We start from the raw sequence: 26,844 nt of genomic DNA, 5'->3' as shown, positions 1-26,844 counted from the left end.
AGTTCCCTTTCACAACGGTTGTGCTGCGAGCGAGATGAGAGGTGAGGGCATAGCATCTTCACCACACCAGCCCCTGGGGAGGGGTAGGAGATGGGAATGATTCTTCAGGCTAGGGAAAGCTTCCAAACAGCCCCAGTTCCCGCTGTAAGCACAGCTCTCGACTTCCTCTCTGTTGCTTTTAATGACAGTGCTCTAAAAGAGTGCTTCCTCGGGCACCTATAACTCACTACACCTGAAACCCACTATTATCTACACTTCATTTCATCCTGATGCCTCAGGGAAGGAACAGCTACGGCTGTCCAAGTGTCTCATTATCCACAAGCAGTATTCAGAGCTTGTAAACATTTCAGTTAAGGATCATATCTTAGAATACCAAATTAACTGCTGACTTACTGTTCACAGAATCATGGGATGGCTGGGGTTGACAGGTTCCTTAATGCTCATCTCATTCCACCCTCCTGTGATGGACAAGAATCTTCCACTGGACTCAAAAAAACCCAAATGCCAGAAGGATGAATATCCCAGCCCAAAACTTAACAGAAGTTGTCATCAACACCGGAACATTAAAACCAAGGATCCTCCTCTCATTCCAGATGCCTGTAGCCCTCTGCACACAGAGCATGGAATTTATCTAAACTTATCCTCTGTAACGCCTCACTGAGAGTTTCAAACTTGAGCAATGACTGAAGTGCTCTCAGAATTACTCAGTTTTCAGATGACTTGGTTTTCAGCAGCTCTGAGTTTCTAGTGTTCTGAGGAACACATACTTCCTTAATGCCCCAAGACAGCTCTGATAGGCTTTAGAAAATGCCACAAGAACATTCAGTTACCAAGAAAAGTTTTATTCTTTTTGCCAGTAGCTTTGTTAATTGCACAAAAAAAAAAATCTTTGCCATTTAAACATTTTCACACATCCTATTCTGAATGACAAATGTTAATTAAAAACAAGGCAGGAAAATAAAAATTCACAACCTTAATGAACTATGTGATCTATCATTGAGGAAAAAGGAAACTGCTTTTCTTACAAGCTTTCACAAGTGTCACATTTTCTCTTTAAAAAGGAGGGAGTTAAAAAAAGCAAACTTCTAAAACAAATCTTCATAAAAAGAAACTTTACAGAATTGTCAACAATATTAGGACAACATTTAACTAGCCAGTTTTATTAGAGCATCTCTCAATCCATTGCTTCCCCCACTTCCCTCCCTCAAATCCCAGGCCTAGGAACAGACTCAAATCCACATTCAGAGGCTATAGACATAAATACATGAATCTGAGTGAGACTGACAGCAATCTCAACTGGCATCTGGAACAGTCTGGATTCCCCCATTTCCATCCCTCCTCTTCAGAGCCACATCAGAGCTCTCTGGTCTCCTCCTGCTTCTCCTGGGCACACCTGTGACTGTACAGCTGTCCAGGCAGCACTGCAGCCACTCTACAGCCACCCACAATGGCTGAAAACTGCAGCCAGACCCTTCCAGGATAAATTACAGTGTTCAACTAGTCCGCATCTGCCACTCCCACAGAAATAACCATCTCCGTTCTGGGAACTACAGTATTTCTAGAAACAAACCCTGCAGCAGTGAGCTGCCTTGGGACTGGTCCTTTGAATTCATTATGAAATACCTGCCACAGGACTTGAGAGCTCCTCTGGCATTCTCTCTGTATCCAGAGGCACCACAAACTAACAAAGATACTCCATTACCATTGCTCACACCATTCGTGGTCACTCTGGCCCAAGACGGCAGGGACAGGGAGGGGATGCCACTGAACTGGCTCTGAACATGGGACAGTACCTCCTTCTTCCTCCCAAAAGATTTTTTCCTTCAGTCTCATTTCCTGCCTCCAAACCCACAACTTTCCTCAGATGCCCACAACGCACAATTCATACGAGAGATTTTTTTTTTACTGTAGTATGTTTAACAAAGGATTTCAGATGCTAACTGTGGAGTTCTGAGTGGAGAAGAACAGTGTGCCAAAGCAGATCAATGGTTAGCTATGCTGGCAATTTTACATGCCTTTAATGTGAATACCTACATACAGAATGGCAGTGGCATTGCCAAAGGAACACAGGTGTGGAACTACCATCGCCCACACACAGTGGCCAACAGGCAGTGAGGTCTGACAGCCCTGTTGCCACGTGTTCACTACAGGATATAAGTAATGCAGAATACAGCATTAGCCCACAAGGAACAGTCATCACAGGAGGTGAAATACTCAAAGTAACATTTACAGCATAAGGCATTAGATGTTGTGATTCGATGAGTATGTGACAAAATGAGTATGTGACACTTTCTTTCTTTCTTAACAAGGTGTCCCTGAACCATACACACATGCTGCACAAAGCAGGACTGGTAAGAAATCCTAACCCAGGGAAAATTTCCTTACACAGCCATTAAGTTCCTAGGAAAAAAAATAAGACGGCAAGGGCAGATGTCAGGAACACAACCTAATTTGAATCTGTCTTCTTTCCTTTCAGAATTCCAGCCCAAGGGAGGAAGGAGATTGTACCACTTGAAAAGTGATTTTGGCCAAAGTTTCTCACTGGCATTTTTCTAACACTCAAATTTAAAATGCAAGAACACTCCCAAAAGGCTAATACTGAGAATTGGGAAAAAAACCAAAAACCCAAACAAACCAAAAACCAAGCCACACTCTGTGCATTTTTTGTGACAGGCAGCCTTTGGACTCTGGGTTGCTCTGCTATTTACACTGAGACCATCTCTGATCTCTAGCCTTGGCATCTGCAGTTCATGTCACCCATCTCTAGACTAAAGCTCAGCAGTGGTCTTAGCCTCCCCAGTCTCAGTTACTGGTCTTTCTAGAAGTTGGTATCTGGCGACAAGCAGAGTTCACAGATACAGGGAGAAGGCTCATGCTGTGCTATCTTGTACCCAAAGTAGTAACACTAAGAACATGTATGGAAAATCTGACATGTATAAAGATCACTAGGCAGTACACAAAAGTATCCCTGTGAGGTAGGTAACCATCACCCACCTTTATAGATGGGCAAACAGGCTGAGAGATATGACAACCATGCAAAGGCCAGAGAGCGTGGAAAGGAGCTCAGGAATCTCAATCTCTTGGATCATTCTTCTCTCCCTTTTCAGACTCACCACTCTGCTTGTGACACTGCTGCAATCCAAGACACCTTTGCAATTATTGACTACAAGGGTTAAAAAAAGCCAAACAAGTAGTAACATAACATAAGCTAAGGCCAGGAACAAGTAAAATCTCTAGCCCAGTTTTATAGGCACTATGTTTGTCTTGCAGTTTTCTATGCAAAGGTGTTACTTTCCAATGATGTTTTGGATGGGCTATGATAAACCTTTCAGGAGTCTCATTGACATAAGCATTCTCCTATTTTCAGTACAGTTTGTGTTCCCTAAGCTGTAATTGTCTGTACAGGGGAAGACATGGATGCAATGTGTTATCTTTAACAGTACAGGAATTCCTCCATCAAGGTGGGGAAGTGGAAGTCTAAAAAGAAAGTGAATCAAGACAGTGTTGCACTCAACTCCCCTTACCCCCTGAACTGCCCTTCTCCTCCATGGGAGGTGCCTTGTTCTCTAACAGTGGCTAATTAGCAGGCATGCTCCTCACCTTACTTGGGACCAAGGACTTGAGTGATATTCACAGGTAAATGGGATGTATGTCACCCTGTCCCCTTGATGCAGAGTCCAACACTTGCATTATTTCACAGCAAAGAAGAAAAGGGATCGTTAGAAACAGCATCTTGGACTAGCAAACAGAGGAAAATTAAAGCAGCCAAGCAGCAGATTTCTGGCAGAGTTGCCTCAGAGCTTCTGAACAATTGCCGCTGTTTCATCTCATGACTGTCAGTGCATGGCATGGATTTTTCTAATTAGACTGCAACAATCCGAGCCCCCTCCTCCCCCCTCCTGCCACAGTGGAAGGCTCACCACAGCAGGTCTCAAAGTTTGTGTATAAAAGGAAATGGAAAGACAGAGATGGACTGGTCCAGAGTTAAAACCCAGTATCATAATAATATTAATCAATCATCATCGTATGAACAGTAAGAAGGGTGCAGCCTAATGGATGTAGGCCCTGTACACTGCAGACATGTCGTTGTCAGATTGGTCCAAGGCTTTTGCTCGTTTATAGACCTAAAGAGAAATCAGAAAAGGATCAGAGCCTGCTCTTGTGTGAAGCCTCTTCCCAGCAGAAAATCTCCTTTGCTGACCACTGCAACCAGAGAACCGCACAGGATGTCAAATAATCCAAGTGCAGATCAGAAAATGCCAGGTCCTTCTGTGTTTCCTGATGTAACATTCTAAGGGTCTCTACAATCAAAACAAATCCCACCCTAGTCAAAAAATATTTCAATCACTGTTCCCTTGTCTTAGAGATGACGTAATTCTTTGATCTGTATCTCCGATTGACAAATGGTACTGTTGAATAAATGCTGAAGAACACATCTGAACACTGAACAACTCTTACCTCGTTGGCAGCAGCTGCCATGGGAGTTGGGTGGTTGACAGAATCGCCCAGTGCAATAGCTAATCTAAGATCCTTCTGGATGTACTTCAGGTAGAAATCAGGTTTAAAGTTTCCTTGCAAGATATCTGCAGAGAGGAACCCATGCAAAATTAAGCGTGACAAAAGTAAGCCAAGCCCATGCTGCAGGGGGCTGTAATTCAACACTAATCTCTCTCTCCATTGCTGATCACTACTTTTAGCTCTCCTGTTTTTGTACTCTCCATCTTCATCTAGCCATAGCAGATTGATATCACTACTGCCCACTGACAAAGTGAGCTCAGATTTCTAAGCAGCTTGTTACCCTGCTGCAATGAAATCCTGACTTAAGCCCTAAGCAGTCATAACTCAGATTCTCAGAAGTCCCAGCTATGAAGGGGAAGGAATGGGAACTCAGCTCTTCATTTACAGAATGCTCAAAATAAAATAACCGTTATCCCAGGTTGATGAAGATGAGATTGTTATGTTCTACCTTCTGCCACTATCTGAAAAGCTGTATTTTAAGCATTTATTTCCAGAATGCTTAAAATAACCACTATCCCAGGCTGATGAAGATGGGATTGTTATTTTCTACCTTCTGCCACTATCTGAAAAGCTGCTAGATTGTAAAAATGACCTGTAAGAAAACAATGTAAGAGAACTTTACTTTGGCACTTCTGGTCCAGGAAGATGCTGGCAAGTTGTCCCTGATTGAGGATATCCAGAAGGGTCTGCTGGGACTGGCCAGTCACTTGAGCCAAAGTCAGTCCTTCTGCTATTGTTGCCATGAAGCTGCCTTGGACCATGTTCACAATCAGCATCATCTTGGCAGCATTGCCTACTTCACCTGGGAGCGAGACACACCATTGGGATTCCTCCAGAAGAGAAGTAGCAGAGCCCTGCCTCCCTAGCCCACACAGCAGTAACACTGTTAGATTCCTGTCATCAAGCACTTGGCATCTCTCCCTTGCCCTGAAAGACTTCAGAAAATTTTTCCATTTTCCAAGCACTCAAAGGAATGGAGAAATAATAAGAAAATATGATTTAAAACCAAAAGTATCACAGATCCTCCAAAATAAGCTGGCATTCAAAAAAGAAACCTTAGCCTGCAGGCTCTGAAACTGGCCAACTTCCAGAGCAGTAAGCCAATTTCCCACACTGCCCTCAGAGAAAAGGTGACATATACATCTTAGACTCCTTGCTGAAATTCCCAGTCCTTCCACTAAGAAACTGCTATCAGGCCCTCCAGGTTTCAATTACCTAGGAAAAAAGAGGTCTTCCCCATGGCTTGGAAACAGCTGCTGCAGTCCTCATATAAACCCCTGTCACCAGCTGCCAGGATCACAAGCATTCCATCATTAGAGAGCTGCTGGTTTCCTGAGACTGGTGCTTCCAGAAAGCGACCACCTCGGGACACTATCACCTGGGAGAAGAACATCTCTTGTTAGCTGTGCATGAACAGCAGCAGGAACATAATTTAGGGCATACCTGCCACTAAGGACAGAAATTTAAAGCAGAACGAATAGCTACAACAGGAGAGGAAAGCACTATTGTGATGTATCCTGCAAAGTGTGATTAAGACCAAAAAGACCCTCTGGCACCCATCACTACTGTGTATATTTTAAGCAGCTGAAATGACACCCTTTAGTCATGGCACCCTATACTGGCCAAGGGACCAATGTTGAAGGTGTATATGACGCATAAGAATCCCAGATGATTGATCATTGTATTTTCCCCTCTTTCCCACAGAGGAAAGGCCTCTGACAGATCTCTTCAGGCACATGTTTACTAATATGGGTGATCTGCATTCTCCGAATTAACGTTACACACTAGTGCATCAACAACATGTCTACTTAAAACTTGACAAAACCAGTTCCCCTTCCTTGTAAAACCACACATGCTGCCTTAGGGCAGTGGGGAACAAGCAAGATGCCGAAAAAGGAATCACAGATACCACAGCAGAAGTAATCAGAACACTTCTACAGAAATCCTATAATAATATTTCTATAGAATGAAATGCGAAGGCATTAATTTTCCCCAACCAGAGTACTTAAACTAGGCAGATTTTGCATTTCATCAGTTACTAATCCAGACAGGGTTTTACTCACCAGTTTGCTACAGAATACCAACCTGTCTACAAATATTTCTTAGGGGATCAAAATTTGGCTATCTGTTTTGCAATGGTGTCAGGTAACAGCTCTGCCAAATCTACAACTTTAATGGTATCACCAGGGAACATCTCATCCAACACTGTTTGCTGGTTAAGACTTGACAAAGAAGACTTGTCTTGTTTGCCTGGAACTTGAGACTCTCCCAAAGACCTCTAAAAGTTTTATTACCAACAGAAACTGAAGAACTTCTGCTGAATGAACACTGCTGCTGTTAAGAGGCTCAGTTCAGTGATTACCTGGGCCAGCTCTGTGACTGTATCTGCATCCACTGTGGACATATCCACATAACACTTCCCTGGGCGAATCCCCTGCAACACTCCACTTGGACCAAGCACCAGCTGTGGAGAACAGAAGAGCGGTAAAGCAATAGGGTGTCTGCAGAGAAACCCCACTTCTGCAGGAGTCCAGCTGAGCCTGGCACTACAGTGGCAGATCCCCAGAGTGTTATCAGAACCGGTCCTCAAAGACTTCATTTTTAAAATGCTTAATTTTTGTTACGACATTTATTTTTACACAGCTGCACTGCTCAGGATGTACAATGACCCAGGCTACTGTGGTTAGCAGGAATCAGAACCGGCATTCAGTGACTGCCATCTCATAGTCTAACCAGCAGGGGTAAAATAAGAGCTAATCCTTACATCCTTTGCTGCTTTTGGATCTGATACACAGGCAAACGTGATGTCACAGGTGGAGACTACTTCAGCAGGGGTTCTTCCCAGCCGTGCACCCTCCTGGATGAACAAATCACACTGCAAAAGGCACAAGTCCAAAGGTAAGACAAATTAAATACAAAGCAAATGGATTCTTTGCATTTTGCTGTAAAAATTCTACTGCTGGACACAACTCCAGAGGAGACAGGCATGTTAATTACACAACTTTGTCTTCTTCTGTTGCTTTGTCTACACACACATATGTGTGTGTGTGCGGGGCTCTTTTGCAGCTTTTCTGAAGAACAGGTGAAGAACTTTGAAAGAATGACACAAAGAATTTTACTCTAAGTAAAATTTTTACTACTAAAAGTAGTTTTACTCTAAGGTGAAACAGCAAGAATGTTGTGGGTTTGACAAGAAATTATTAGGGGGAAAAAGGCAGATTTAGGGAAAAAAATTGGTTAAAGGACATAGCAACATGTGTTACTGCATAGTAATAGGAATATGCACATCTGAGATGAGTGTGTTTCAGAGGGCTGCTGCTTCAAAATCTTAGCTCCTTCTTACCCTATCCCCTCATATCAGCCATGTTTTGCTCTTGAAAAAAATAAATCTTTTAGTCCCCTTTTAACAAAGTAACCACAGTGCCCTTCCTGCTTTGCTATTCCACAGCATCTTACAACTACCACATCTCCCCCAGCTACCTATATTCCTCCTCCACTACAAAGAGTAACACTGTCTAGTATACAAGTGCAATGCAATATAAGCTCCATTTTCAGTTTGAATACTCCTATAAAGCCCTTCTCAATCCTGGTCTCATGACACAGCAGGTCTTTAACAGAACACTTGTTACCACATGACTAGCACAATAGATGTAGACTAACCTGCAGCTGAGCAGTGCATCTTACCATACCCTCAATCTCCTGGGATAACTCCCTGCACCTGGCCTTTCTGGCACAATACATTGCATGGTAATTCACATCAGCAGTATTTTCATGGCTATTCACACATGCACAATACACTGACCATGGCTATTCACATCAGCAGTTATTTTCAGAGGCATGTTACATCTCATTCTTCAACACATATAAGGGTGTAATATACAAGAGTGTAATTTTTCTGACAACTCTCTCCTCTCACACAAAAAGGCAGTGGGGTGAGACTGCTGACATAAGAGTGACCACACTAGAACAGACCACAGCTGCACCTAGTCATGCCCACCAACAAGCACATAGGAAACAGGACAAAACAAGGTGGCAAGCACATCCTTGTGTTTCTTTGGCATCCCCTCCCAGACACCATTGACAGATGATTCCATGAGATAGAGGGGATAACTGAATGTTTAGCAGAGGCTTAAGCACATGCCTACCTTCTCAGCAGTCCGGTTCCAGACAGTGACAGTGTGACCCATCTTTAGCAAGTTGGAGACAATGCCACTTCCCATCAGACCAAGGCCCAGAAATCCTATCCTGAGGGTAGAGATAAACATTAATGCAAGAGAAAGCAATCAGTGTTAGTTTCTCATGGTGCTAGAAATGATGAAGAGCAAACTGGAGCACCACCAGCACAAAAAAATACCCAAACAAACATGTTCTACTGCAACCACAGCTACAATGGGCAAATACTGAGCTTTAAAAGCAAGCTGGAATTTATTTTGCTTACCAAGCATCCCTAACAATTTCCTGAAGAAAGTCTTTAGCCTATTTCAGATCACCTAAATATTAAAGGTTTGGATGGTCTGGATCCTTTTTGTTTGTTTGGGGTGGATTGTTTGTGTGTGGTTTTTTGCTTACTAAAAATTGCTGTTTGTGTGCTTTCTGTTTACAGTCAGTGCTTTACTGAAGTTAAAGGGAACATTTAGAAATGAGCAGGTACTTCTCTAATTATTAATCTTCTGACTCTAAGTCACACATACAATGTTTGCTTGTATAATTGAATGATACATTAGTATCCTAGTTTTGATAAAGTCTAGCTAAGACTACTGTGCTAAGCATCATGCCAGACCGAAGACCTAGTCCCTGTTCTACAGCTGCCATTTCAGACAAAGGAAGAAAGGAGGTATTAGGCCAGTACAGGTCACCATCAGTCCCAGAAAACAGCCTTCCCTTCCTCCCACAAGCCTGAAAGAATTTTGCTCCCTCCATTCAAAAAAGAGAGACTATGCCACCAAGTCCCTACGATCACCCGCAACAAAAATTCCTCTTGCAGATATTGCTGCAAGAACCATTTTACCCAACATGCAGTTTTCCATAAAACCCAGAGTTTTCAAAGAGATTCTGAAGCATTCAGTTATATCCAAGGTAACATCACAACAAAAGCTACCTGGCAAATCCAGTAGTTAATTCTGCAGAAATAGCCACACTACAGCAGCACCTGTCCTCTCTCAGCTAGCCATGCTGCCTTTTCTCTTTCCTCCCTTAGACAAGGCAGAGCAAATCACTACAGGCTCCTTACATGGCCCAAATAAGATCTAGCTATTTTCAAGTCTCGAAACCAGCAGAGGTATTCCTTCCTTCACAACCCACCTCTGAGATGCACTTTCCTGAGAGACTGTTTTCCCTGAACAGCTTCATTGTTTTTTTTGTTCCCCTGCAGTACAAGTGAGAACCGGCATCCCATGTGAACTGCCCCAACAGCAAACAGCAAGAGTGGCCTGAACTCAATTTGAACAGAGCAGAAGTTACAGGAAGCTCAAGTTCGCCTTTTCTCACTCTATAAAAGAGAATGGGTGTGTTAGGAGAAACCAGAAAGCTCACATGCTACACAGCAAAGTTTTTGTGATGGGAGAACACATCTCCCTCTTTCTTTTGTCTTCTGCATGCTCAGCAGAGCGATTAAATGACCCCAGCCAACTAATGGAGAGAGATCCCCTTTTTCTTCCTATCTCATGCAACACTTAGGAATACTGCTGCTAACATCCTGCAGTGGGACCTACCGAAAAAGGCAACTGCAGAAACACTCTGAATTGCAGATGTATCCAGGACAGAATTTACTCTGAATTTTGTATTGCACAGCTCCCTGTGAATTTAGCTGCCTCTCTCCCACCTTGTCCCCCAAACAGTTTCACACAAGGAAAGAAGGAATGTGCAGTTAAAGGGAAATGTTAGGTTTATTCATTCGCAGTGACAAGCTGGAGAATGGCTGCATGTGTGAGCTGGGAAGGAAATGGCTGAAGTGTATTGGAGATCTTACTTTTTGTCTGTAGGTGTGATGCTGCCATTGACTGCTGTGCTGTCTGCTGCCTGGATGGAGGTGGATCCTGTCTCCTGAAAGAGTGGGGTGGGGGGACAAGGGCAGGGGGGTGGGGAAGAGAGAGGGGAAAAATAATAATAAAAACAATTTAATGCACAACTCTGGAGAACTTCAACGCCTCATAACAATAAACATCCATCAAAATGAAGATTTGCTTTACCTCTTCACAAACCTTCAGCTTCTTTGTGATGGCTTGATAGCAGACAGCTGGCTGTATGGAGAAGACAAAGCATTCAGGGGAAGGACAGTGCTGATTTACTCTGCCGAGCAAACAGACCATATCCTTACTCCACAGAAGCAGGCAGCTCACCCACCCACCACCACCTTCAAACCAGGACAACTCTGGGGCTTCCCTCAAGTGGAGAAAATAAAACCTAAAATATATTGCAGGATATTAAGATCGTTCTTTCCCACCCTGCCCCAGCAATTCAGCCTGTCTTCTGACAAAGGCACTGCAAACTCCCTTCTGTAGTTCCTATAACAGGCTCCTCTGGAGGCACCAGAACCTAAGCCATCCCTACTCCTAACATTTAGCTCTCTGAAGCCTGCCATGAAGCCTCACATCTACACTCACTATGTCTCTGCAAGATGTGGAACCAAAACCTTCTGGTTAATGTGAGAAGGCATGTAGAAGGCTTTCTACAAATGCTAAGGCAAAGGCTGCTTCTCCCCATGCTGCTTACTGTGAGCTTGTATAGATAAAACTGTTAGCAGCTCTTAATCCTTCTGGCTCTGCCCAGATCCCCAGCGAGATATAAATCCTTTTATGCTTAATTTGATCTTTCCTTTTCCTCCTGATGTTCACTGCTGAATATAAAATCCTGCAAGACTTCTGACTCTCAGGAGATAAACAGGCTGTATTTTACACGGCGCTTTTCTGGTCTTGGAAGTTCTCTTGCAACATTCAGTGAACTGGCAAGCCTATCCAGATGGAGAAACTGACAGGACAACCATCAAAAACAATCAAACAACAGGATTTCTGAACACAAAAAAAGCTTTTCCTGTCCATCCTGTTCATTCTACACAATTTATTACATCAGATCTGTCAAAAACTAGTGGTAGATAATCTTGAATTACTTAAAACTATTCATTGTACTTAATGATAAATCACTCTAAATCTTAAGACTTGGAAGTACTTCAACTAATCTAACTGCCACCCCCTAAAGAAGAGAATTCTGGAGCTCTTTATGCATACTCCTTGTACTCAGTTCCAGCAAAGGACTCCAAGCTACCCAGCAACATGATCCTGTCTGCCAAATCCTTACCTTCTCTGTCTGGCTCAGTAGGAAGTGATGAAAGTGTGGATCACTGTCCTTCACAGGCTACAAAGAGAGAAAATACAGCCTCAGAAATAAATCCAGAGAGTCACTTGAGTTACCACAGCACAATTCCCTTGCTCTCCTGAGCTGCATGAGAGCAACAGCATAAGGCAGAAAACATAAAATGTATCAGCTGTCACAAGGAACCTGTTTCAATTAAGTAGTTTACATTTTGTTTCATTCTCAAAACCAAAGCCATTCAAACCAAATTCCTCATTTTTGAACATCTGTAGGAAAGAAGTATACAAGCAATATTAACATGGGAGGAAGAAAATTCATCTTCCACTTCTTCCTCTCCCAAGCAAATGAAAACACTTATTTTCCAGGTTCTAAGTAATTCCATAAGACAGCATTCTGGGAATTGACTAGAGAGTGTCACATGCCAAGCAAACCCATCCTAACAGCAACAAGGACTGAAGGCCCAGATCCCTCATCTCCCCAGTGAGCATCATACATACTAGCCTGGAATCACACTGCTCTTACTCTGCTTTACTGATCACTCATTTATTCAACAAAATCGAAAGGCTTTCAAAAGCTGCTTTGTGAAGGAAATCAAATGTAAGCACCCCATGTGATAGCATTCAGACAGGGAGAGGAATCAGATCACCTCCACTCCTGGGAAGGCAGTCACAGAAATGCTTCTTTTGAAATGTTTCTTTTGAAACAAGAAGTGTAAACATTAGTACAGCAAGTTTAGTGTGAATCTGCAAGTAGTTCCACAGAGACAGAAATCTCATTTCCCAGCATACTTCTGAACTATCTGGGATATTGTTCAACTTTGTTATACTGCAATATGTTCGTACACAAGAAGGTTAAGATCTGGCTGTTTTACAGCCAGACAAAAGGCTCTCGATTTGCTGCCACAAACTCAGAACGTAGACATTGTAAAGCTTCTCACCTCGCTCACACTCGGTGGCCATTTAAATCCAGCCACCGTTCCAGTCATCACTCTCTTCACTGTACTTGACTCTGGAATTGTGAGGTCCTGAGGAGACAGAAGGAGGATCAGAAGGAGCTTAAAATCTGGCTCAGGAGCGGGTCACAGCATGATGATCATTCAAACACACATAGAGAGCTCCAAAAGCACTACAAAAGCCTTCAATTTCACAGGCCTTTCCATGAGCATTCATATTTAAACACAGAGTATTAGCAATACAGGTGAGGTGAGAAAAGCATCAACTGCCAGCTAAGGATTTCAACCAGATTTATGGCTTCTGGAGAGTCCATTCTTCATACCTAAGAGGAATCACTGCATTTGTGCACTTACGCAATGAGCAGAAAACAAACATGCTTGATCATGTACTTTCCTCTGGTGGATGCAAAATGCTTAACAAATGAGTGAAGAACATCATTACAAGCAGAGGTCTGAACCCTTTCAATCCTACCCTGTCACAATAGAATAGCCTACCTGTTATCAGGAGAACCTTCAAAGGATAAGATTGACAGCCACATCTGCTCAAGTTTGCAGAATCCATGAGACAAACTGGTATATGGGCTGCCCCATGTGCTCCACAGGCCCCAGTTTGTAGTATCATGATAGTACTTAACATACTGGGGCTTTTACTATTGAGCAGATTTAACTTAGTCTTTTATTTCCCCAAAACATATAGGTTAAAATAAGTCTCTATGCTATAGGTCATCGATATATGATAGAGACATCTAGGATTTTATGCTACATGAAGAGAACACATAGGACTTCTACATAATACGTGCTGTCTTCCTCTGACATGAGGGTTCAGAAATGGAGTCACATTACCTCCCCTCCGAAATTACTTCCTGAAAATGCAAAATATACCTTAGCATCCACACAGAGGCACAAGAGAAGAACACTGTTTGCAAAAACAGACAGAGTAAGACTCCTGGAGGAGTAACCTAGAACAATGCAACTGTCCGAGGGTTAGCAGGACAATGCAGACATCAGTCTCCAACCTTGTAGTGTCTAGGGAGAGTCCTGCATACTTCAGCTGGTGAAGTGTGGATAAAACCTGCTTTGATACCTATGAAGTTCTGCCGCTCCTTCAAAAATATTCATAATAAGCTTAAACATAAGAGTATGTCAATGATCTTGTATGGCCACAGAGCCTTTCTAGACAGAGCACACCTCAGCAAAAACCGGATTCTTGATTTTTATGCATTCTTATTACTTGGAAGCCAGAATTTGGACTGGGACAGAGGAAAAAAACCACAAATCCTAGGATCATATTAATTCAGGACAACAACATAAATGTTTTCTACTCTAGGGCTAAGAACTTGAGGAATTTATGAGAACCAGGCAAGAAGACAAGATTTTAAAATTATTTCATAGGCTGAAAACCAGTATTAAGGCAGTATTGTTATATTTTCATAGCAATTATTTTATTTTTCACTTTCAAGAAGCTATAAAGCTTACTTTCCTACCTTATCCTGCCTAATTTCCTGGTTTGTGGCCAGGAAGTTATCACACAGCTGGCCACCACTGTGTGGCAACTTTAAAACCAGTCTGCTTGTCATGTGCCAGTAAAATAATGTCAACTACCACAATTAGCTCACTCAAAGCACTCTGATGTCCTGAGGTAAATAACACAGTAAAACCTATGCATGCAATGTGTCAGCACAATCAGAATTCTCCCAGCCATTAGTTTTGATTAATTTTGGAATGAATCTAGCTCAAAGACACAGAATCATTTTGCAAGTGAAAAAAAGGTCCTGTGGCTTATTTAAACAGAAATACGTGGAGACACAACATGTTTATAGGAAGACACTTAAAAAAGTGAAAACTAAGTTGCCAATGAAGCATTTTCCTGCATCAGTCAAGACAAGTTCTGTAATTATTAGTTTTAATTCATAAATATGCATACATTTCTCCCCTCCTCCAACTTCCCTCAATAGAAGAAACTGATGGGATCTGTTACACAGCCTAATTTCACAGACATTGGTGCTAAAAAAGAGCCAATATTTTCTTTAACTGCTTAGGAGTTGGACTTGATGATCCTTGTGTGTCCCTTCCAAATCAGGATACGCAATGACTCTACTCTATGATGCCTTCACAGCTAATATCTGAGATGATCAGCTTCATTTTACTACATCAAGATAGAGTCTGCTGTTCAGCCAGCGAAGGCCAATCCATTGACAATTCCGGAGAGCAAGGACCACCATCTTGACTTGCATCCTGACTGAAAGAAAAGACCGTGAAGCACATCGTGATCCCCTTGAAGCACAGATGAGCAAGCAAGCACATTGCCATATGGTGTTTCAGTTGAGGTCTCCCAGTTGTCTTCAGGTTTAGTCCCTGATGAAGGATATGACTTGTAATAATCCACCAAAATAAATATCCATTTGGAATAAGAAGATCTAGACCGCAACAGTGAGTTCCATAATAAAAAGGCTGGAACTCCATATGAGGGTAGACAAAGTGCTGCCACAACATAGAGAAATATCATGGAAGTAGTAGGAATAAAATATAAAGGCTCCTTCAGAATGGATGATGGGAACATATCCCAAAGCACAGAAGCTGAAATGAAGACAATTCTTCTGGTGGATTCCCCAGGCTACGAATTTCTTCTTTAAGCCCTAGCCCTTAAAGATATCTCACTCTTTGTGAGTACTGAGGTTGAAGTTGAGCAACTACTTATCACCTGATCATACGAAGTAGATGAGATGGGAGAAGTCAGGAGCCAGATGAAGACCCGTATCTCTTTGCTAATCCTTCCCACACAAACTGAACTCGAGGGATGACAAGACGAAAGAATGGAGTCTCCTGATACAGCTTTCAAAGCCCTCTCAAAGATACAAACAGAGCCACTCACAGCAACTAACTGCTAAAAATCACAGGAAGAATCAACAATATGCTTGCCAATTGGTATCAGGCAGCCAAATGGTCTAGAAGTAGCAACACGGAAAAGCTTAAAGAAAAGGGATACTGAGCTGATTCTTCCTGCTGGCCTGTTAGTCAAGGTGCCAGTCAGACCTCAAGTCCAGCTGCCAAGTCCATGGGCACTGGCGGACATGCACAACACAAACCTTCTCATCCTTGGGTGGACGCCCCCGCTTTCGGGGGCTCTGATCCTGGACTCTTTTCAAGGGTGATTTTGATCCTCTCTCTGACGAGACAGAAGAAACCCTCTTTTTTCCTTCCCCTGTGCCCTTCTTCACCTTTCCTTCAGACAAACTGGCTTTGCGTTTCTCTTCACCAGCAGATTGCTTGCCTCTTTCTTCACTGGAATTACGCCGATTCTTCTCTTCAGTGGAGTTATGAGAAGACGCCTGAGAGATTATAGAATAGAAGATGGTAAGGAAAGAAGAGAAGAGATGGAATGATTTTCATGCAAAACCAAGGATGTGAAGGACCCCGTGCTGATTACTATCAAGTAAAACAACAGCACAGTAACTTGAAAACTACGTATCTGTTAGACCTTTGGAGTTGGTGAGTGAAGTTCCTGGTTAGTTCTCCTGCAAAAACACACCAGTTTAAGTAAGCATGTAACAGAACAGGCCACCTGAAGACTTGCCAGGACTGTGTGCACTTCCAATATACTAAAGACAAGATTAGTTGATACCAAATACTTAAGACTGATTAATAAAATCATCACAAGTAGATCAATTAGCCTCTTCAGTTTCTTCATCATTTAATAATCCAATAATCACTTTTCCCCACCAAACAAGATTTAATGGGGAAGAATAGAGGATCGGAAATAAACCCCAGAAACCAAGGGAAGGAAAACCCAATCCTCCTCAAAGTGCCAGAGGCAATGAACTCCTTTCACATAACAAGGCATCTAATCATCATTCATGCCAAAACCTGTTTTAATGCACACAGTGAAAAAGAACCCACTCACCTGGTCCTTGCCTTTGGTTTTTCTAAGAAACTCCTCTACAGCATCCACAGCTTGCTGGAAGCGCTTACCCTTGTTAATCTTTATCATTTCCTCTTTGTGAGGGTGATAAGGCTTCAGCTGCTCCACTTTGATCCAAGCACTTGAAACAAAAAAAGAAGCTAGTTATATTTTCCGAACCGCAGCCCTCTAAATCCTCCTGCTTTGAGAAACACACAGCTACGCTTTCTCCCCCAACTCTACTGATGACAACAGCCCAAACTCACTTCCTATGCAGAAACTGAAGGGCTGCTATTACTGAATTCACTGAGAATTTTCTTCTGGCACTTTTGTTACTTCTTAAGTTTTATGTCCTCTCATCCTAGCACTGTACCCCTCTTAAGCATTATTCTCTACTGACAAAATAGCTTTTGGATGTGATCACAAGACACATTTAAAACAATGGCAGCCCAATGACTGCACTCGTTTCACCATGAACAACACCCACAGACCCACACTTCCAGGTAAAGTAGGCAATACCACTAATCTACTCAAGAGCAAAGTTCACCTAACAATTCTCAGCCATCAATCCCTGGTTCAAATATATTTAGCATACAGGTGTCTAAAAAACTGTAGGAAAAAACCTCCAAAATTATGTATTCTCACTATACAGATGACCACACAGAGTTAATACAAAAGCAACAGCTCATGGCTGAACTGATTTCTGATGTACCCAGGTATTCTGTATGAAAACAATAATTCTGTTTTTGAGAAAAAAGACCTATTTCCTTTGCCTCTGACTGGAGAAATCAGACTTTCTCTTGGCCCCTGGTATTTCTACGTTACATAGACTATCCACAAACACAGGTTTTAAATATTCCCCAGTGCAGTCTAGCTTCTGCAAGCAGATAAAGTGATTTAAAGGCTGCATTTTCAGACACTGTATAGTTAAACTGAACATGAAGATTAAAACAACAAAAAATAATTTTAATATTTTGTTGAATCTTGATTGTTTCTCCTCTCTTCACAAAATAAACTCTAAAACTAAAAAATATTAAGACCTTTCTTCTCACTGGCAATAGCAATTGTTTGTAAATTGCTTGTAATCAGGAATCAACTTTATTAAAGTAGAATGAAACATTTTGGGTCCCACTTGCAAGACCTTCACTCACAAGACCTGCTAGAACCTACTGGAAAATGCCAGCATCCTTTCCAAAGAAGCCAGTGCTCCAGCATGCAAAGTTGAATCCTTTCACTTTGTTTACATTGTTTTTTAAGAACTGACTTTATACAAAAAGCCAAATCATTGCATTCAGACCAGAATCTGAGTCCAGGAGCTATTCAGAGAATCTCTCACAGCTGCCCAGGCATTACTGTGAAACACACCTTAAAATTATCTTACACTGCAAAACCTGCCTGTATGACAAACAGTGACAAACATCCCTGTGTACCACAGAACACCAGCTCATGAGAAGCCTTTCATTACATGTATAAAGGAAACAAAATTTTGGAGCACAATATAAAAAAACGTGTTAAATGTTGTTGCAGGACTGAATTTCTAAATAAAAATAAGTTATTTTCCCTCAAGGCATTCCCTTAGGTTTCTGCACATCCTATCACTCCTCACTGCACAGGTTCATTAGTTTCCTTTCTCATTCCTTTTCCTTTGGTATGGAGAAAGCCCTGAAGTACAAAGCTTTTTCTCGTTCCTAGCTTCAGAGGTGTATCTTGGCACTTGTGATCCACCAGGACAAAGAACTAGAGATCTCAGAGACAAACTAATAAGTGAAAAACAATCTTAAATGCTGCCTCAGTTAAAAATAAACTTAAAAAAAACCAGGGAAAAAATTAAATTGGTCTTTTCCCTTCCAGTTTTTTTTAATGCATCACCTACTCGGACAACCTTCCATAAGAGATGAGTATCTTTTGACACCAATGTCCACAAACCCATTGCATGCAGTGTTTCAAGCACTTGAAAACAAAAGAACTTTTCACCAAACAAAATTATTCATGTTTATACACAAGATCTCAATACTCTCAAGGCCAATAAAGCCCAGTATTTAGATCAGCCTCAAGGATACAACATATAAAATTAACTACTGTTTCTCTCCTGATTCAGCAAAGAATCAATGCATGAAAAGAACATTAGCGATGACACTAAAGATGTCATATTTAAGATGACATTGCATTTATACTGCTGCACAGTCACCCAGCAACTCTAAAGAATGTGCTACATGGAAAGTGAAAAGATGTAATAAAAATACCTATTAGCAATGGCTTTCTCTTTTCATTTCTCCACACTGTTCCTCATCGTCTCCAAAATACCACTCTTAGAAAACCACTGCCCACATCAAATCCACATTATAAACATGAACAATAAGCAAAACTTAGAATAAGCAGAGACAAGCATGAAAGTGACCTGCAGTTACACAGAAGCAGCGGTACAGATAGATGCAGAGACACCAGATTGAAATCCATGGCACAGGCATGGCACAGGCAAGGAGATCTTCAAACCTTCACCATTCCAGCCATTCTCTTCCTGTCTACAGATACCAACTCCTAATGATAAGCTGCAGAAATGAGATGGAAGAATATCCACCAATCCTTGCTTTTTGCAAACCATATAGCTAGGGATGGAAAACAGTAGCACTGTATCTCCAAATTTTTGTTTACCACAGTCTGGGAAAAATTTTACCGCTTTAGACTGTAGCACTTTAGATGCCCACACTAAAAACTAACACAACCAGTTCTAAAAGTCAAAAGAAAGTTTCTTAGTTATTAACAAGGCCAGTGTGTGTGAGCATACAACAAATCAAGACGGATTTCCTTTGTTAAAAGGGAACATCCCAACCCTCATAAATTAAGTAACTCAACTAAACTCTGCAACTTAGTACATAAACTCCTAGGAAAAAAATACAAAAATGACTATATCATACTAGAATAAAGGAAGGGATATTTAGAAGAAATCCAGAAGCAGGGCAATACTGAAGGAAATTTAAGTATTAGGTTTTTCAAATATGTGCAATAAAATACCTCCTCAGTACGAGACAGAAGAGTTTTGTCTGTAGTGATTTTCAGCTATGGTATTGTGCCTGCAGGGATGTTGAACAACATTCCAGCTGGCTCTGCTACAGCAACACAGAGCTCTGCACGGGATAATCGGCCTCACTGAGAAGTACCAGGAACACAAGTTCACCCACTCCATTAGTTTAGCCCATCCCTCCAGACCCTCAGACTACTAAGGTGTATTTCAAACAGTTGGCTAATTTAAAGCAAGTGTTTTCTCATGTCAGGACCTGAAAGAACATTTCAGAAAGACTACATCCTGAATTTACTCTCTCCTTGAAAACCAGGGAAAACAGTGGCAAAAGAAAAAGGTAGGTGCTTTCATCCCAACAGGACATGGAGGATGGAAAGGTAATGAGCACTGTGTTAAAATTACTGTGCCTGATGGAAACAGGCTGCAAATTATTACATTTATCTTCGATTGCAAGCTTCCTCCATTTTTTCCCTTAATATATAAAATCAGGAAGTGCCCCTTGACCCCACCATATTTAGTTTCACACTGATGCTACAAAAGGTTGTAAGAAAGAATGGGCTGTAACAGCTTCCTGTTAAGACTGTGATATCCATGACTTGCAAGTCCATTTGGCTATCAGGGAATACCAAAGGGGGAAGAAAGGTGAATGGCTGTCTTTGTACACACATCTCTGAGGGCTGCAGGACCATCACTAGTGTTTCTATAGAATCACAGCAGAAAGATACCTTCAAAGCAATTATATCTTAAGTTCTAACAAATATCATCATGAATTCTTAAGCAGGCTAAAAAATGTAAAACTATTTTCAACTGCATGACACACCCAAGAAAGACTTGCAGGCCATCCAGTCTATTAGTTTTAACTACTAAAAGCAATAAATGTACATACATAGCAAAATAAAAGTTCTTACTTGACTACAAAGATTTCCTACAACAAAACTGTAGTATGGAAATAGAAATAAACAGGGATTTTAAATACTATCTGAGAAGCACAGTTAGAAACACAGATAAGAGATCTAAGTTTCACTTCTAAACTAAATCAAAATTGTTGTTTAGATTCCTGTAATGATGTTGTTACATGCTTGTCAGGTCTGTGGGCAGGAAACATCAACTGTTCTTGATTTTAGATAGAGAATCCTTTTAATGTGACTTACTCTAAGAAGAGACACAGAAAAAAAAAAACTCCTAGGCAGACTAGAAAAACCACCTTATCAATTTGGAGAACAAGGTAATAAAGAGACATTACATGATTGTCTTAATTGCACACAATCACTTAGAACAGGACATGGGTATTACATCACTACTATGAACATCAGGTGGCTTTCACTGTGGGAAAGCATATATGTACTTCACAGTTTAAACATAAGCAAAATCTGCTTCCTTAGGAGAATCCTTATATTTCAGAAAACCCATTCCTTCAAAAGTAACAGAAGAAACTAACACCACCAACACAATACATGGAGTACAGTGCTCTGTAGAAAATTTATCAAAAGCCAGGATTTAGAGCACAGCCAGAATGCACTCATGCTCTCACCTCTCTATGATGGACCAAAAGTACTCACAGCTTTCCAGTTAATCTATTTCCTTAGTCACTGCATCATTGCAAAGGCCCAGTACACAGTAATATTCGATTTGCAGAAAAAGGAAAATGCATTTCCCCTATGCTGTATCCTGAGCTAGCCATAATTTCACAAAAAACTTACACACTACACCAAAACCACTGCCAAACTCATCAGTATGTTTTTATTTACCCTTCTGCTGTGCTCAGGCACATCAATTTTTACTTCTAAACATCTTTCTCCTTAAACTTTAGTATGACAAACCAAAGCCACATGAGTCAGTGGGGAACAATTTGCACCCAGCCTGGAACAGGCGCATTTCTGGCCACAGAAGACACCTAAGAATCCTCAGAAGGAAGTAAGTCTAAAATAGGGTCTGACACTGCCTACCTCTTGGCTGGCAACAAACCTCAGAAGTTCATGGGAGGGACTGTACCCAGAAATCAGCATCACCTTTGCCTTTTATGCACTGGACAAGAGGTGAACAGCCAATGACCAGATCCTCTCCTGCTCAACCTCAAAGGGTAAGGCAGTAAAACAAGAGCTGCAGCAATGGATCCATGGTACAGAAATGCCATCATACAGCGTGAACATAGCAGAAGATGTGAGGTGCTAGAAAGAAGCTATATACACTAGACCATGGGTATGGGTAAGTAACTCCTCATCTCCCCTTGAACAGTGACAGCTCTGCACTCTGCTGTTCCTCAGGCTGTTCATAAGGTGGTGGTGACATTCTCCCAGTTACCTTCCAAGTCCTGTTTATACACATACCTGAAAAAAGTATTTGCCAAACCCACTAGTTTACTTGTACAAAAGATTTCCTCTTCATCTTCACATTTGAAGAAAAATAATTTCTATTTTTCCTGATTTGGCTGATTATGCTCAAACACAATCAAACATATGAGAACTTTCTCAGGCAACACACTGGTTAGAACAGCACAGCTCTAACCAGTACATCCTTCTGACATTCCAAGTCAGGACAGAAGAGGCACAAAAGCTTCTGTCTCTTGTCTCTATCAACAGTATTTGAAAGAAAGGTGATAGTCTTTATTTCTATTCGATTTTCAGGTACAGTGTGCCAATCAAAGCAAGTAAATTTCTAATTCTTGATTATCTAGCATGATATGATTAAATTTCACAAGCTGGAGATGTGGGGAAGGGGCTACACTACAACAACCATACTACTTCACTGTGCCAGATGACCAAATTTGCCCTGGGCCAAGCTCTAGAATCTTGTAATAAATCCCGATTATTTTGCAGCTCTGAACTCTTCATTTGCAATCATGTTATTAATCTCAGCTACAGTATCCAAGATATTTGATCATTTGTCTTAATACTAAAAAAATCTGTATTTGATTCAATGTGAAATAGAAGAATTGAAAACAAATAATCAGGACAGAAATAATCCACTTCAACTCAGAATTTATTAGCTCAAATAATCATATTTAATAACACCACCAAAAAACATTCTCTGGCCTCAAATCAACCTTCACCTGCCTCAAATTAGTAGAGATCCAAACATTCCCATTACTTTGTGGCATTCACTACTCCCCCATCAAATTTAGACCTCATTTCTTAATGGAAAAATATTTTAGTACTATGCAAAAATAATTTAGCAGTGAAAAATAGTTTCCTTAAGAGACATTCAGCAAATGGCCTCAGTTCTTATCATCTTTCTTCCTAAAAAGTAAAGGGGTTTTTAGTCTTCCACAGATATTTGCAATTTTCTTCTATATTCCATGACTTAATAGCAGAAAACAAAGAGGAAAACTGAAAAGTTATCAAAATAATTTTCAGTTCCACAAAATATCCCAGTTCTCAGGGGCCTTTTTCATTGGGTTTTTTTTACCTAGTTTGTAATCATTTAAATCTAAGACAACTATGATTTTGTTCACATTTGAAATCATTAAATTCTGCTTTGCAAAAAGGAAGTCTAAAACAGTTTTGGCTCTCTTATACTGTGAAGTCTTACAAAAGCACAGCAAGAATATTTTCAATCAGCATGTAGGACAGTATATTCTTTCACAAATGACAATTATATAGTTACTTTTATTCCTCTGGCAGCAAAAATAAAAATACTCTGAGCTGTACCTTTCTCATTACATGCTAAAATCTGACACAGTCATGTCACACCTAAAGCTATCATCACTCATAGGTGAGCTATCATCACAGCAATTCAAATCCTAAAGGTAAGTTTTTATACCCTTCATACACCTCAGTGAGCAGCTATAGCATGCAATAATAGTTGAATTTCTTTTATTGTGTGGTTCGAAGGGAATCCTTTACAATGCTACATTGCACTGTAATATTAGTAAATATTTCTTCCACAAAAGATCCACATTATGTGGTACAATATTTTCCCCAGATGAAAACAAGGAGGTACATACTGATCTTCTGTTCCAAAAAACTTCACGAAGAAGCACTTTTTTCCTCGAGGTTTCTTCAGATCTTTAGGTGGGTTAACAATCTAAAGTGGATTAGAAATCATAATTAAAAAGCACATAGTGACAAATTTTGTGATTTTACCACCCAGTGTTCAGCTATTATAGATTTTTTTAAAAATCTGATTAGGAGGATAACTTGCATTAATAAAAATTTGTTCCACTTAGGTAACTTTAAGAATTTAAACTTTGTCTTTACTCGCAGAATAAATTGCTTATCAACTTTAAAATGTTAGTAAGGAGAAAAGCTATCATTCAGTTACAAGGTGACACCTATAGAGGAGCCTGGTGTTCAGTTAACCCAATAACCAAATGTTTATAGTTGTCAGCCACATTGACTATTCTTCTACCTGACTCATATTGTTACCTCAGCATGCTTAGCCCTCATACAACATATAAGATAAAAGAAAGGTCTTTCTGAGAAGTAGAAGGAATAGAAATGGCATATAAAATTCCTTTTTAAAAATCTTTAATCTGAAAATACCCCAACCAAACCAGAAGTAGGATCAAACTACCCTAGATAATTCTCAAAAACAGCAACTCTAAAACAGTATCTTGAGAAGCCAGACTCCTTACTTCCATTATTTAACACAGTACTGTTAGCCAACTTACTATGGAAGAAAAGAAATATGTCTTGCAGAAAGTGGCAGGGATTAAACAACTAAATTTGGGAAACACAATCAGTTTCAGAGCTGGCTCTCTGTTGGCTTTTCATTCCACATGAACTACCAGCTCTGACAGACTGAGATAACATATCAAATAAAGCCTTAAACTAGTTCACACTTTAGATTTGTGGGATAGATGTGTAAAAGAACAAACAAGAAAACCAGTATTAATCTACAACTGAAATGCTTTTAAGCAAAGCTTTCCTTACACAGAAGGAAAACACAAAAAAACCCCACCCAAACAAAAAAACCCACAAACCATGAAAAACTAAGAAAGCAACAATAAATACAAACAAACCTTACCTTCCCTGGCCATGGAGGGTAACGGCCGAGCTTCCCCCTAGAGAAAAAAAAAAGAAATTATTAGGCACTAGAACTAGAGAAAAAACTAACTATCCCAATGCCTGCTTTTTCATATTATGTCACACTTTGCATAATAAGAGAGTTATAGTTTGCAGTCAAAACCTTCTGTTCAAGGCAGGACACATGGCTGACATCTGCACCTAACTCAGGTCTCTGGACAATCTGTTTGACCTTGCCGGACTGCCAGAACTGAAGAGAAGAGTAGCTGTAACACAGTCTGCAAGATACAAGAGTAATAGGCACTGCAGCACCATAAGAGTGGAGATTTCTTCACATGGAACTGAAAAAAACACTGAGGCAGGCAATGAGACCAAAGTTCAGGTTAAGAACTTCTATCTACCTGTCTAGAGCAGTTGGTGAGCAGAGCAGCCACCAACTCCCAGCACAGAAAGCTAAGGTTCCGATTTGTGCAGAAAGGCATTAATAGCAGGATCCTCTCAACAGGTGTTCCATTATCACTTTCTTCAGGTGCTCACCACCACACTAACTGAAGATATGAAGACCCATAAAAGAAAGGCAGAAAAGCTTACTTTCTACACTTGCAAATGTTTCCATTATGAAAACTAGGCAATACTAGAAATAATCACAGAGGAGGAAGAGACATTAGTCTTAGCCCTCAGCTCATCAGCTTTCCTGGTGAGCTTTATCCTTATTTCACCCTTGTCACTTCATGACTTGTGCTGCAGTACTCACAAAACCCCATTAGTAAGTGTCTTGCAAGAGATGGGCAAAGAACCTGTGGGGCCCAACAGCTCCTGACACAAAACTTCTCAGCAAGTGGCACTGTAGTCTGCTGAGATGGCAATGCTGCAGAGAGGATTCAGAAGCCAGGGGCAGGCAACAACACTGCCAAGACCTGTGACCATGACCATGTCTCATATTCAATGCTCCCATTACTGTACTGAGAAAAAAAAATCAGCAAACCCTTTCTGCTGTTGCTGTCTGATTGTTAAAAGTTCCCTGCAACACTCTAAGGACAGCATCTGGCTGTCACATACAAAACTAAAGCAGGATAATCTGCATTCCAGCACTGAGAGCAACATTCCCCAAATTCTCATCTGAAATAAATATGCTAAAAGTAACTAATCTTTACTTACTTTGCTATATAAATTAGACAACTTCCCAGCACTGCAAATTTTTCAGATGAGAGCTGCAGTTGTCACAGTCTGAAGCACAGCCTTCTTTTTATCTGGGTTATCAGTATAAATGCATGCATTTATTCACGTGTTGGAAGTCAGCTACTTCTCTGAGCCCTGGCAGGACAGCCTAGCCCATCCAGCACAGCGAAACCTATGCATTTAATACGTGCTTACAGGGCGCGGTGGAATGCTCTCACTTCTCCCCACCAGGAAACACAAAATCAGAGCTCTGACTATCTGAGGGTAAGATCGCAGTGACAAGGGGAAACGGCTTCTGGGTGTTTCCACAAGGACACTCCAACCTGCAACGAAACGCTGGACTGTTGTGTTGCTTCATTAAAGCACTGCCAAGAAACAGTGCGTGGCTCTCCATAAACACTTTCTATCTCTAACCCTTCCCGCATCTCTCGGGAGGTGAGCCCGGGTTTACACGGGAACCCCGCAGCGCTCGTCCTTCCGTCCCGCTTCCTTCATCTTTCCATCTGACACAGCTTCCGTCATGCGCCGCCCCCGCCAGCCTCCTCAGTGCCGGCCCGGCTCGTAGCCCAGCCCGCCTCCCGCCGGCCCGGTGCCCTGGCTCCGGGCTGCCTCCCGCCGCTCCTCCCACACTGCCCAAGGGAAAGCGGCGGCGATACCCGCAACCCGGCAGCAGCCCCATCACTGCACTGCCCTGCCCTGCCCTGCCAAGCCCCACCCTGCCCACAGCCGCTCCGAAGTCACCGCGGGCTGACAGCGCCCAGCGCGGCCCAGACCAACTCGGCTCCCGCTGCGTCGCTCCCAGGGCCGGCTACAGCCCCGCCTGCGTCTCCGCAGCCGCAGCCTGATTCCACTAAAGGCGCCCGGTCCGCCATGCTCCGCGGCGCCGCCCAGCCTACGCCGCCACTCACCACACCAGATCTCCGAGCCTCAGACTCACGGTCGCCATCTTACCGACACGGACCGGCCGGGCCGCGCGGGGGCTGCCGGGAGCACGAACGGGGGAGGG

The 26,844-nt window shown here is 41.7% G+C and overlaps 1 protein-coding gene across 2 annotated transcripts; it reads right to left on the bottom strand.

Moving 5' to 3' along the window:
• Nucleotides 1-821: 821 nt before the first annotated feature.
• On the bottom strand, nt 822-26,844 carry GLYR1 (glyoxylate reductase 1 homolog). Of its 2 annotated transcripts, XM_036392739.2 has the most exons (16): nt 26,747-26,843; nt 24,661-24,697; nt 23,639-23,718; nt 16,680-16,818; nt 15,865-16,107; nt 12,764-12,850; nt 11,812-11,868; nt 10,707-10,757; nt 10,487-10,560; nt 8,664-8,763; nt 7,283-7,393; nt 6,881-6,982; nt 5,734-5,896; nt 5,141-5,320; nt 4,459-4,583; nt 822-4,124 (listed from the first exon to the last, which is right to left on the bottom strand). In XM_036392739.2, the coding sequence occupies exons 1-16, from the start codon at nt 26,782-26,784 to the stop codon at nt 4,050-4,052; spliced, it is 1,662 nt and encodes a 553-aa protein (XP_036248632.1). In that variant the 5' UTR covers nt 26,785-26,843; the 3' UTR covers nt 822-4,049. The 2 variants fall into 2 exon arrangements, with proteins under 2 accessions (XP_036248632.1, XP_036248635.1); XM_036392742.2 differs by lacking the exon at nt 15,865-16,107 and having other exon boundaries at nt 26,747-26,844.

The sequence above is a fragment of the Molothrus ater genome, chromosome 16 (assembly GCF_012460135.2).
Source record: "Molothrus ater isolate BHLD 08-10-18 breed brown headed cowbird chromosome 16, BPBGC_Mater_1.1, whole genome shotgun sequence".
Taxonomy (NCBI): domain Eukaryota; kingdom Metazoa; phylum Chordata; class Aves; order Passeriformes; family Icteridae; genus Molothrus; species Molothrus ater.
The sequence above is the reverse complement of the archived record's forward strand: the minus strand, read 5'-3'. Positions and strand labels throughout refer to the sequence as shown.